The sequence below is a fragment of the Hordeum vulgare genome, chromosome 2H (genome assembly GCF_904849725.1).
Source record: "Hordeum vulgare subsp. vulgare chromosome 2H, MorexV3_pseudomolecules_assembly, whole genome shotgun sequence".
In the NCBI taxonomy this organism is placed as follows: domain Eukaryota; kingdom Viridiplantae; phylum Streptophyta; class Magnoliopsida; order Poales; family Poaceae; genus Hordeum; species Hordeum vulgare.
The window spans coordinates 504,836,937-504,847,697 of NC_058519.1; the positions used below are offsets into that span (position 1 = coordinate 504,836,937).

The 10,761-nt window shown below is 44.2% G+C and overlaps 1 protein-coding gene across 2 annotated transcripts; it reads left to right on the forward strand.

The window, feature by feature from the left end:
* Nucleotides 1-532: 532 nt before the first annotated feature.
* Nucleotides 533-9,953, forward strand: LOC123426875. Of its 2 annotated transcripts, XM_045110775.1 has the most exons (14): nt 543-821; nt 6,031-6,096; nt 6,187-6,255; nt 6,379-6,585; nt 6,960-7,061; nt 7,137-7,196; nt 7,369-7,469; nt 7,560-7,641; nt 7,910-8,002; nt 8,080-8,144; nt 8,542-8,554; nt 8,643-8,723; nt 9,288-9,396; nt 9,523-9,953. In XM_045110775.1, exons 1-14 carry the CDS (start codon nt 696-698, stop codon nt 9,642-9,644), a joined length of 1,296 nt encoding a protein of 431 aa, XP_044966710.1. In that variant the 5' UTR covers nt 543-695; the 3' UTR covers nt 9,645-9,953. The 2 variants fall into 2 exon arrangements, with proteins under 2 accessions (XP_044966711.1, XP_044966710.1); XM_045110776.1 differs by lacking the exon at nt 9,523-9,953 and having other exon boundaries at nt 533-821; nt 8,531-8,554; nt 9,288-9,376.
* Nucleotides 9,954-10,761: the final 808 nt, after the last annotated feature.

Here is a 10,761-nt window from a genome sequence, read left to right on the forward strand (position 1 = left end):
TCGCTTTTATGAACCTTTTGTGTTCAACCGTGACCATAGAACGAGGGAAAATTGGAGCTGCTCCATCGAGCGTAAACCTCCATAATGGGCCGATCTAGAAGGGGTGCGCCTAAGCGCCGGTTCCCTTTTGTGGCGCTTAGCCAACAAGGACCAAAATCATGAATTAAAAAAATACTCTTTTTAAATGTCAATTTCACCATTTTATATTGTGACAGCTGAAGTATTGCATGTATGTCATTTGTCGTAACCTAAGAGTTTTTATTTTTTTATAGATCTGTATTTTTAAAATGTTTATTTTTTAAACCGTGCATTTAAATCTTCAAAATCACTAATTCAAGAGTATTTTTTTCAAAGATCTCTTTCACCTTCTCAGATTGTGAAAAATGACGCATTATATGTGTCATTTTGAAAAGACGGTTTAAAAAATAAAATATTTAAACTAGCTTATGGTTACCTGAGGATGTGAGAGTGATAAAGAAGTAGTCTTCAATTAATGATTTCGAGAAGAAGCTATAACTTTAGCCTGGCGGCCGGATACAACTGGGGCAGCCCATGTGGACCAGCTTATTTGCAGTCAGGGCCCAACCTTCTCGTTTCCATCTTTTCCTCCTTTCTGTTCCAGTGAATTCACTCGCACAAACCTGAAATCGAACCTGAAATCAAACCAAGATCGAGCGGAAGCACGGCACCACGCCATGGAGGCGCTGCTGGAGCTAGAAAAGGTGCAGAGGGTGCTCTCGCTCATGGGCTCCCGTGGCCTCTCCGATTCCAACGGCAGCGGCGGCGGGGACCGCTTCCTCGCCCACTTCCTCCTCTTCCTGGTATGGTTATTAGCCTAGCCACCTCGCCCCCTTCTCTTCCGCCGTGTTCACGAATCCAATCACCTCAGATCCGTAAGTTACGTGTGCGCTTGCTTGACTAGCAGTTTCGGGTGAACTAAAGGTCTTGTCCGATATGTTAGCAATTTTCCGATTAATTTAATCCATAAGTAAATTATGAAGACAGTGCTAACAATATTAATCTCATATTGTAATAAGCTAATCATGCGAGTGCGGACCAGGCATGGAATAGGCATATCTATCAACATACTATTTAAGTAGTAAAAGCGGGATGAACAAACCATACCTCCTTATAAAACTTAATGACTGGTATTACTTAGCAATTAATTAAAAAAAAAGCTTTGGTCCCGCTTTATATATAAAGCAATGACCATCAACAACCCGAAACAAACGCATGCCATCACAATACACGCACACACCCAAGGCAGGATACATAGACGCTGAACGCAACAATACCATCCCTAACACTACGGGAGTAACTGGGGGTTTCAACCGTGAACACGTCAGCGTGAAGAGATGAAGCCGCATACGGCGAACCATGGGCTCCATGACTGCGCCTTCAGGAAGGTTTCGACATCGGAACGCCGCCACCGCCCGATCCTAGAATCAGAGTTTCCCCTGTAGTAACACGAGGGCAATGAGAGCCGCGACGACGCCTTTAAGAAGGGAACGATCTTCGCCGCCACCGGTCCGATCGAAGATAGAACAAGTTTTCACCCTGACAACCACTCACCGCCACCGAACGCCACACCCTGGCTACCACGCCGCCCACACGACCATGGTCTCCAGGCAGCACCAAGCCACAATCTCTGCCCATGAGCACCGCGCTACCACCACCCCGACATCCAATACCTTGACACCACCTCACTTGAGACCTGCCGCTGCCCCAATCAAAGAGACGAGCGGAAAGGCCGCGCCTTTCGCACCCCTGGGCGGCACCCAGCACCGAGACCCAACTGGCGACCCGTCCTGTAGCCCCTGGCGCGAGACGAGCTCGGTCCTACAGCCGGACGCGAGACAAGCTCGATCCTGCAGCCAGGCGCGAGACGAGCTCAGTCCTGTTATACCGGACGCGAGACGAGCGATGAACTGCAACTGGGAAAGGTCCAACCCTTCAATGAGGGTAGTGCCCGGATGACGAGGAGAGGTGTCGAAGGCTGTCCCAGGCCGCCTACGGACAAGCCGACGTCGGAACACGTCAGCCGCCGCCGCAGTCGACCTGCCAAGCTGCCGTGGAGCCATCCATGACCGGAGCAGCAGCCACACCGGGCCACTACCCAACCTGCACCGTCCGGCAAGCTCCAAGCGTCGGAGCCGCTGGGCACGCACCCGCGTAACGAGCAACCGGAGGGGAGGAACGCAGACGACGCCCCCACACTTGGCCGATCCAGATCAGGGACGGGGAGGGCCGAACTCCCCGCCAGCACGGGCCACCGCGCCAACGGCCGAGCACAGGACACCGCCGCCCGTGCCTTCCGCTCCCTGCACCCTACCGCACCTGCCACCCCGCGCCGCTGGTCGAAAACCCAGGACAGATCCGGCCGACCCGCATCCACCCGGCGCCAAGCACCGCCGCACGAAGCCCCGTGCGCTCACCCGCACGCAGCCCTCCACGCCACCGCCACGGCCTCCAGTGCCGCCGCGCCCCGCGCAGCACCGCGTCCTGGCCGAGCCAGATTGTCCCGCGACGACCTCACCAGGCGAGGAGGAGAAGGCGAAGCCGGCCGACCAGCGCGTCGGCAAGGGAAGAGGAGGGGGAGAGTGGTCTGGGGCCGGCGGCGGCGGGAAGCCTCCTCTGTCTCCCACGGGAGCGCCAGAGGAGGGTTAGCTAAATTCTTCTATATTTCTTGAAGCTCTAACCGCAATTCTGCAATCTCTAGCAATTAAATATCCTTTTCCAACCGGCGAAGATAAAGCGCACACATGACGTAGGTCTGAACCCAACTCGTTCACGAAACATATGTGCGCGGGTGAGGCGAGGTGGGTGGTGGAGGAGGAGTGCCCATGTACCACTCCTCTTCTCATGCTCCAATGGGATGTGGAAGATAGTTCCTACATGTTAGTCCCAACTCTACTCCACTCGTGAGGTGGGACTAAACTTTCCACCTTGTCTCGAAATAGGGTTCCACCCCGCTTTATATAGATAAAGTAAAAGACCATACAACCAAGTCCAAGAGTCATAAAGGTAGGACAACCGGGGCAACAACACAATCATGCCCAACGAAAGCATAAAAGAAATAGGAAAAAAGGCCACCGAGTGGCAGTAGGCATGGCAGCCCTACGAAGATGATAGGTGACACCCGTAGCCATAACCGCATCTAGCATAAGCCCAAGCCTGTCATGGTCACGCTGTCTAGAGAGCGGGTGCCAGTGCTGCAAGAAAGCCAGAAATTTGAAGAACGAGTTAGAGTTCTGCCATGGAAAAACCTGCTCAATCACCATTTTATTACGAGTCGTCCATAACATCGCCGCAAAGATTAGCCAGAGTAGACGGCATTTTCGCCTTGTATGGGTAGCTCGGGCCTCAAGGAACTCTGCAAAGTTCAAGGCCTCCCAGGCCCAGTGCCTCACGTACGAAACAGGATGTGAGTGTAGGTTTTTGGTACCCCACAGAGGGGGCATACGCCATTACAGGAATAGTGAGCGAATGACATAGTGCATGGTATGTCGAGCTCACGGAGAACTCACCTGAAGGTGAAGGACTCCAATAAACGGTATCTAGATAATCTGGCATAACCGGCGGGAGGGCTGCCCACAATCTAGCCCACTCTACAGTTTTCTCATGCACAAATGTGCGACGGAACAAGATGTTCCACAACCCATCCTGGTAGGCCGTGGAAACTAAGAGCATCGGATCAACGCAAATAGCCTAGGGAAACCCACCTGGAGTGTCTCGCCACCAACCCATGGATCCAACCAGAATTGGGTTCCTTCCTCATTTCCTGCTGTGAAGTAAACCCCTAGACGAATATCCTCCTTGATCCGTTGGACGGAATTCCAAAACCGGGAACCATCTGAGCGATAGCATGCCAGGAGAGGCTCGCCTCTTAGGTATTTTGCCTGAAGCAGCTGCAGCCACAGGCCACCCTCACCCCGCAAGATCCGCCAAACATGAGGGCGGCGTTCATGCGGCACGAGGCAATAATGCCTAATCCACCCCGATCCTTAGGCAAGCAAATGTCCGCCCACTTGATCATATGATATTTCTGGTGACCGTTGGCTCCCTGCCAGATCCTTGTCGAATGAGCTATGAGTGCTCTCCTGTAGGATATACATCCCTATCATATACATGGGGAGGCTCGCGAGGTTAGAGCTAATAAGGACATATTTACTCCCCTTAGAGGTGAGCCGCCCACACCAAGGTATTCGAGACGCTACTCGCCGCACTTGTGGGTCAAATTAACTCAACAGAATCCTCGAGTCGGACATCGCATCCCTAGATATGCAATTGGGAAGGCCGCCAAATTGTAGTTGAGGTTGTCCACGACCCGTTGTTATTCGGCTGCCGAGTAACCCAAGACGACGACCTCACTTTTGTCAAAGTTGATCTTAAGTCCCGACATGGCCTCAAAACAAAGGAGTAGGAACTTAAGATTAACGACGTCAAGGTCGGACCCCTCCACCATAATCATGGTGTCGTCAACATACTGTAAATGGGTGACACCTCCCACAGGGATTAAGGGCCAGTTCTTTTGGTGGCTTTTTTGAGCTTCTAGAATAAGCTGCCCCCTACCCAGCTTATTCTAGAAGCCCAAACAAAAATATGTTTTTAGAAGTCTATAAGTCAAATCCTAATTAGTAGACTTCTAAAAAAATAATTCTGATTGGGCTTCTAGAATAAGCTGGGTAGGGGGTAACTTATTCCAGCTTATCCTAGAAGCTAGCAAAAGAACTGGCCCTAAGTGGCCCACTACCTCGAAGGTGGCCGGCCATCCTGGCTTTGTCTAGGATGCCAGCCAAGTCATTGACGGCGAGGTTAAAGAGAAGAGGGAAAATCTGGTCCCCTTGCTTCACTCCCCTAGATGACCTAAAGAATGGTCCCACCTTGCCATTGATATTAATCGCCGCATTACCCATCTGGACCAACTGCATGATCCTTGAGCACCATCTCTCATCAAAGCCCCGCCACTGGAGCACTAGCCACAAGAAGGACCAATCCAGGCGGTCGTAAGCCTTCTGAAAGTCCAACTTGAGAAAGACACCCTTACGGCCCCGCGCTGCCACCTCGTGGACAATCTCGTGAAGGGCCAAAATCCCATCATGGATCCGTTGGCCCTTCAGGAACGCGGTCTGGAGGATGAGCAATCCGCTCTGCCACAGGTGCTAAAGCATCAAAGAAAATTTCGCAAAAATCCGTTTGAGTACATTAATCACCGTGATCGGCCTAAAGTGTCTAATGCCCGTCGCCCCAACTACTTTGGGGATCAGGGTAATGACACCAAAATTTATTCAAGACATGTCGAAGGTCCCAACGTAAAATTCGTTGAACATCGGCATGATCAACGGCTGCAGGACATTCCAGAACTTCCCACCATGTCCTAAAAGCATAAATGGGCCTCTGAGATTTATCCAAGAATTATTTAATATATAGACCTAAAGCCCATCCAACTTTCAAAAGCTCATCTACTCACCAACTATCAACAGTTCACGGTCAATATGATCCTTACAAGTGCTTGTTGGATCATAACCAGTGACTATAGCTTCAAATATGTGAGGTGGAGTGGGATCCTACAACTAGGAAAAACATGGCCGTTGCACATTTCTGAATCGGCAACAGTTGTAAACTTCATTTTCCTCGTCGAATGGTTCTATTGCTGTCTTTTGAGATTTTTAAATCCAAAGTTTGCTGGGTCTAGCAGGCCTGTAGCATGATTTCCTTTCTTCATTTTCTGTCAAATCTGTTTTGGTAACGTTTATGTTCTGAATCTCTAGTAGTTTCATAATAAATCGGGGATATGTCCCTTTTGTCAGTTTTTTTGTTGCCAGATAAGCAAGAGACCCCCTTGTAGATTCCTTTTATGATCATTAGAATATGTTTTCAATTGATTTGCATGCCTTGCCTTTTTCTATCTCCGTGTTAAATTTACTATCTCTTGCTGACATTTGAAAGGTTCCTTTGATAGTTGAATTATAGCAGACTGAATGCATTTAATTGTTCATGGTTTGGATCCTCTTTATTTTGTGCACGCAGGCGCAACCGTTTGATTCACTTGCCATTGAGAAGAAGGTCATATTAATCTCTGAGCTTTTGAAAGAGGTAATCTTAGCGACCCATTGCCACATGTTGAATTACTTTCCTATTTTCAAATGTTTGCAATACTGAATTGATATTGAGACTTGTTTTAAGGTTAATTCTGATACTCTCAAAGAAGTTCAACGTCTAGCCAGTCTGGACGGTACTAATAGGGAAGATGAAGTAAGTATTATTCGCACTTTACCTTGTACGTGAACTAAGCAAATTTGTTGTTAACTGGCGCTGGTACTCTGTAGAGATTATGTCCTTTAATCCATCTGATCAAGATATATCTTATCGAGCCAGCCAACTAAGCAGTTCAAGATGGATGCTGAGAAATTAATCATTCATGATGCACCTATGATTGGATTCGATGCAATGATGAGAGCCAATTCCATCCAGGATGCACCTATGATTGGATTCGATGCAATGATGAGAGCCAATTCCATTCAGGATGCACCTATGATTGGATTCGATGCAATGATGAGAGCCAATTCCACGCTTGAAGATTTTGTACGTACACTTTGACACCTTCGACAACCTTAGTTACCCTGTGCTTCTCTAAGACTATGTGCTAATACTATCCTATTGCCTTTTTTTTTTCCGAAGTTGTCATGATTTTACTTGTGAAAAAACCCCATTGAACTCACTTATGAACATTAGGTTCATATCAAAATAAGATAAATTGACATGGAGTACATTTTGCTCATTCTTGAATCACACCGGTTAAGAATTTCAGACAGGAACTATATCAGTGAGATGTCTGCAGCTTTGGCTGTTCTCATGCAAGCACGTTTTTATACTTTTGTAGTTTTGTTTCTTAAATGTCCTTATAGATGTTACATAGAATGCTGCTATTCTCAACTTTATTTTTCTTGAAATGGCAGTGCAGGTCATACTTCATATTTCATGGTTTGGATGTTAACAGACCACACTCTGTTTTCAAGTTTCTTCCTTTTCTTTCTTTTACAGAGAGCTACATATACCAGGTTTTTGCTGAATTGTGCTTCACAGTTCTCCATTTTATTATTTTCATTAGGCAAGCTAAATCGTTCTTGTTGCAGTTAGATGCTTCAAATGAAGACAGTTTGCAATTAGTTCCAGACAACAACGCTTCTTCAACAGTAAGATTTGGACTTTTGATTTGGTTATCTTGTGGAACATGATGCGTGACATGATCTGTGTCGAATCTGATCAACAGAGATCTTGGATTATTGTGTGTAGATTGAATTTCTTGTTTAGTTATCTACTGTCATTTGTTTTTCTTCTTAATTTCCATTGATATTACCAATGCAGGTATTGCAAAGGAAAATACAAGGTTCTAGTCAGACGTCCTTGTCTGACATGCTTGATCCCCTTGATAATCTTCTTCAGTGCCAGGGGTTAATGACAGATCAGTTGGGAACTTTCTACTCTATGCACTTGTAAACATGTAAAATATTCTCCATACCTGATTGAATTAGCCCTATACTTTTTCCATGTTTTAGATTGCGAAATGAACTCAAATCTGGCATCCAGTATTGGTCTCTAGAGAGGAAGCTTTGTCAAGCATTATCAAGAAGTGATAAGGTAACTAGAGCTGTTTCTTAGATCATATGTTATATTCACTCATATTTGTTGATCCACGAATATACTGAAGTGTAATATTGAACATGAAAGAGCAAAGGCCAGATGGTAAGTATTACGTTCTAATGGTAATAGATATAACCATATAGGAGTTTGCCAGCTTGCGCACGAAAATGTGAAGTGACAAATGCTGAAAAATCGAAAATCCTTTTTGCAACCAAGCATTTTTGCCGTAAACTGAAATATAGTTGCTACAATTTTTTCTCTATAGATATCTATCGAAGATGTTATGGAAGCAATCCATCTCAAATCATTTGACTATCGAGTCCTTAATCTGATTATGTATCAGCTTACTGGTCAGAAGGTATATATATCTTTGTCTTTGTTGCCTTACCGATTGCCAACTCTTGTTAACCAGACCCTTTCTTTGATTATTTCTAGGTCAATGACTTGCATATGGATTTCTTGTCTGTCTCAGAATTTTTAGTTGAGATATGTGATGACCTGTGAGTATACTCTAAATCATTGTCTTGCATGCACAAATGCAATGTTGCATTTTCTTGTTTGTACATAGAATGGTGCAGATTCATGTCAATATTTAGCACATCTGATCAGCTTGATTAATGCTCTAGGGAGGTAGTGTATGTGTGTAAGCAGAACTTCACCAGAAATGTGCAAAACCTGTAACTGTCTTGAAAATGATGTGCTATATGTTAGACTTGAAAATAAAGTCTTTTCTTGAATGAACTTTTGAGTTTAGTTACAAAGTTCTGGTTCAACCTAATGTAAATGACCTAACTAAATGGAAATCCAACCTTCTTGATATTTAGAGAAGTTCCTTTTTCTGTACAGCATCAGTGAAAAGAGTTGTTTCACCAATGACTTGTTTTAGCTATCTTGCAGGTATGATTATGAGGTACGTATTGCAATTACGTTGTCACTCAAAAGATCATGCGTGCATTACTTCATGTCTAACTGTTAACTAGTTAAATCATGTGTTGCAGGACGATGTGGTTAACAATACTTTTAACATCCTCCGCATGTTTGCTGCGATATATGGACCTTTAGATGCACCAAAGATGCTGGTGTGTAACAAAGTATCTGTGCCTTTTACTTCTTGGCATATTATTTGTTGCATTGTCACTGATGTATTCCTAATGTTTCTGGTGCTATGTAATCTCAGTTAACTTAGTTCCTGCTTAGAAATGCGAGTTTCTTCAATTCCAAGTATCTCACACTCAGTTTACTGATCTTTTTTATTTACTTAATTACTAGCCCTGTACAAACTAAAAATCGTAATCACGAATCATGTAGTATATGGTTATTAGTAATTGTTCATGACTTCATAACCTCAATGCACGAGTTATTGCATTGGGAGAAGTGGTTATGTGTGGCATGGAGAGCATCTGTTAGCCTGATGTGAATTCTCGAGACATTCACAAATCTAATGATAAATTCGGTAGTTGGAAGTGGGTGCAAATTCTTCCTTACAATTTTGAATTATTTACATTGTAATAGCTCTGGCTTATGGAAATTGCTCTATCATATGTTTAAGCTATGTTTTTGCGATAAGCTTTACTAGATCTTACCTTTTATCTTTTTATAAGTCTAGTGGTAATTCGCTCTGCGAATGGCTGCTGTATGTATAGGCCAAGTGCATTGGTGAAGCTGAGGAAAAATATGAGAGCTTCTCAAAGAAATTGGACCCTAACATTTCAAGAAGTTACTGGAGAAGATGTGAGGAGGCTACAAAGGAAGGTATGCCTTCTTTCTCTGGTTTGAAGACATACTGATAATTATCTTCATCTGATTCGGTTGATCTTTTTAAAATAATTCCTGGAGTGCTAACGCATAAATGCGGCTATGTGTGTCATATTCTTGTAGGTGGAGAAATATCAGGCCATACGTATGGCACATGGAATATCCCTCCTCTGATAAGAGATGAAGAATCATTTCGCCTTGATAGATCGAGCAGAGGTGATGCTTCTGCCATGGCCATAAGATGACAGATACCATGCTCCCCGCATCTTCAAATGGAGGCTTAATTATCACTGCTAGTAAATGCTTTGCCATACATGCTTAATTTCTATTAATTCCTGCAAGTTCAAATGGAGAAATTATCTGAGCATCCTCTGTGTAAGGTGGCGGGGTGTGTTAACATCTCATGCAGTTCACTTAAGCAAATTTCACAAGATTTTGTGCTGTTGCAAGCATATTAGTTGAGAGGATGCGAGCCAATGCAACCATATTTTGTGTTTTGATTGAACTCAGGCTCAATTAAGTCAAAATAGCATTATTTTGATTTTTGACCCAAATTCCATTAACCCACTCTTTGGCTGCATATTTGCAAGAGATAAGAGCTAAATCCTTGACATGTGGGTCACTCTATGTCAATGACTTGTGGGCCTAGGAGCATTCAAGGAGTGTTTTGCTTGACCTGTGATAACTAAGTACTCCCTCCGTTTCTAAATATAAGTCTTTTTAGAGATTTCATTACGGACTACATACGGATGTATATAGACATACTTTACAGTGTAGATTCACTTATTTTGCTCCATGTGTAGTCCACAGTGGAATCTCTAAAAATATTTATATTTAGGAACGGAGGGAGTAGATGATAGTATCATAATCGTATTGTTTCTTTGATCTTGCCAAATATGACATAAATTTTGTTGTTTCCTCGCTAACATACACTACCAATCGTGTGGCTTTGTTGGCACGTTTCTGGTTCTCTGGATGCTACACAACAAGCACATTATTATGGTCTGTTTCTTTCAACTGTTTGCCTAGCATTAGAGTTCAATTTATAGATATAGACCCTATAGTACACAATCAGTCAGCACACGTTAACACAGTTGCATCCTTCATGCTACAGTTATAGCCACTATTTATGAGTCATTGCTGAGAACAACACTTGCTAGGCAAGTATTCTAAGGAAGAGGGGCATTCGGTTAGTTACCTACATTTTTCTTCAATTAGTGTCATGGAAATATCCAATGGAGGTAACTACCGTTGCTGGTCCAATTAACTCCTGATGAATTGCCCAAAGTATTGTCCTATTTTTGATCTTTCCATTTGGGAACAGACAAATTTATTTTTTGAGAGTAAAACAATTACTCCGTT

Excerpts from the sequence above, each read along its gene's own strand:
- LOC123426875 (XM_045110775.1), top strand. The coding sequence starts at position 696 with ATGGAGGCGCTGCTGGAGCTAGAAAAGGTGCAGAGGGTGCTCTCGCTC. Across the intron at positions 7,642-7,909 it reads CATTATCAAGAAGTGATAAG|ATATCTATCGAAGATGTTAT; the intron begins GTAACTAGAGCT and ends TTTTCTCTATAG. Across the intron at positions 9,397-9,522 it reads TGAGGAGGCTACAAAGGAAG|GTGGAGAAATATCAGGCCAT; the intron begins GTATGCCTTCTT and ends ATATTCTTGTAG.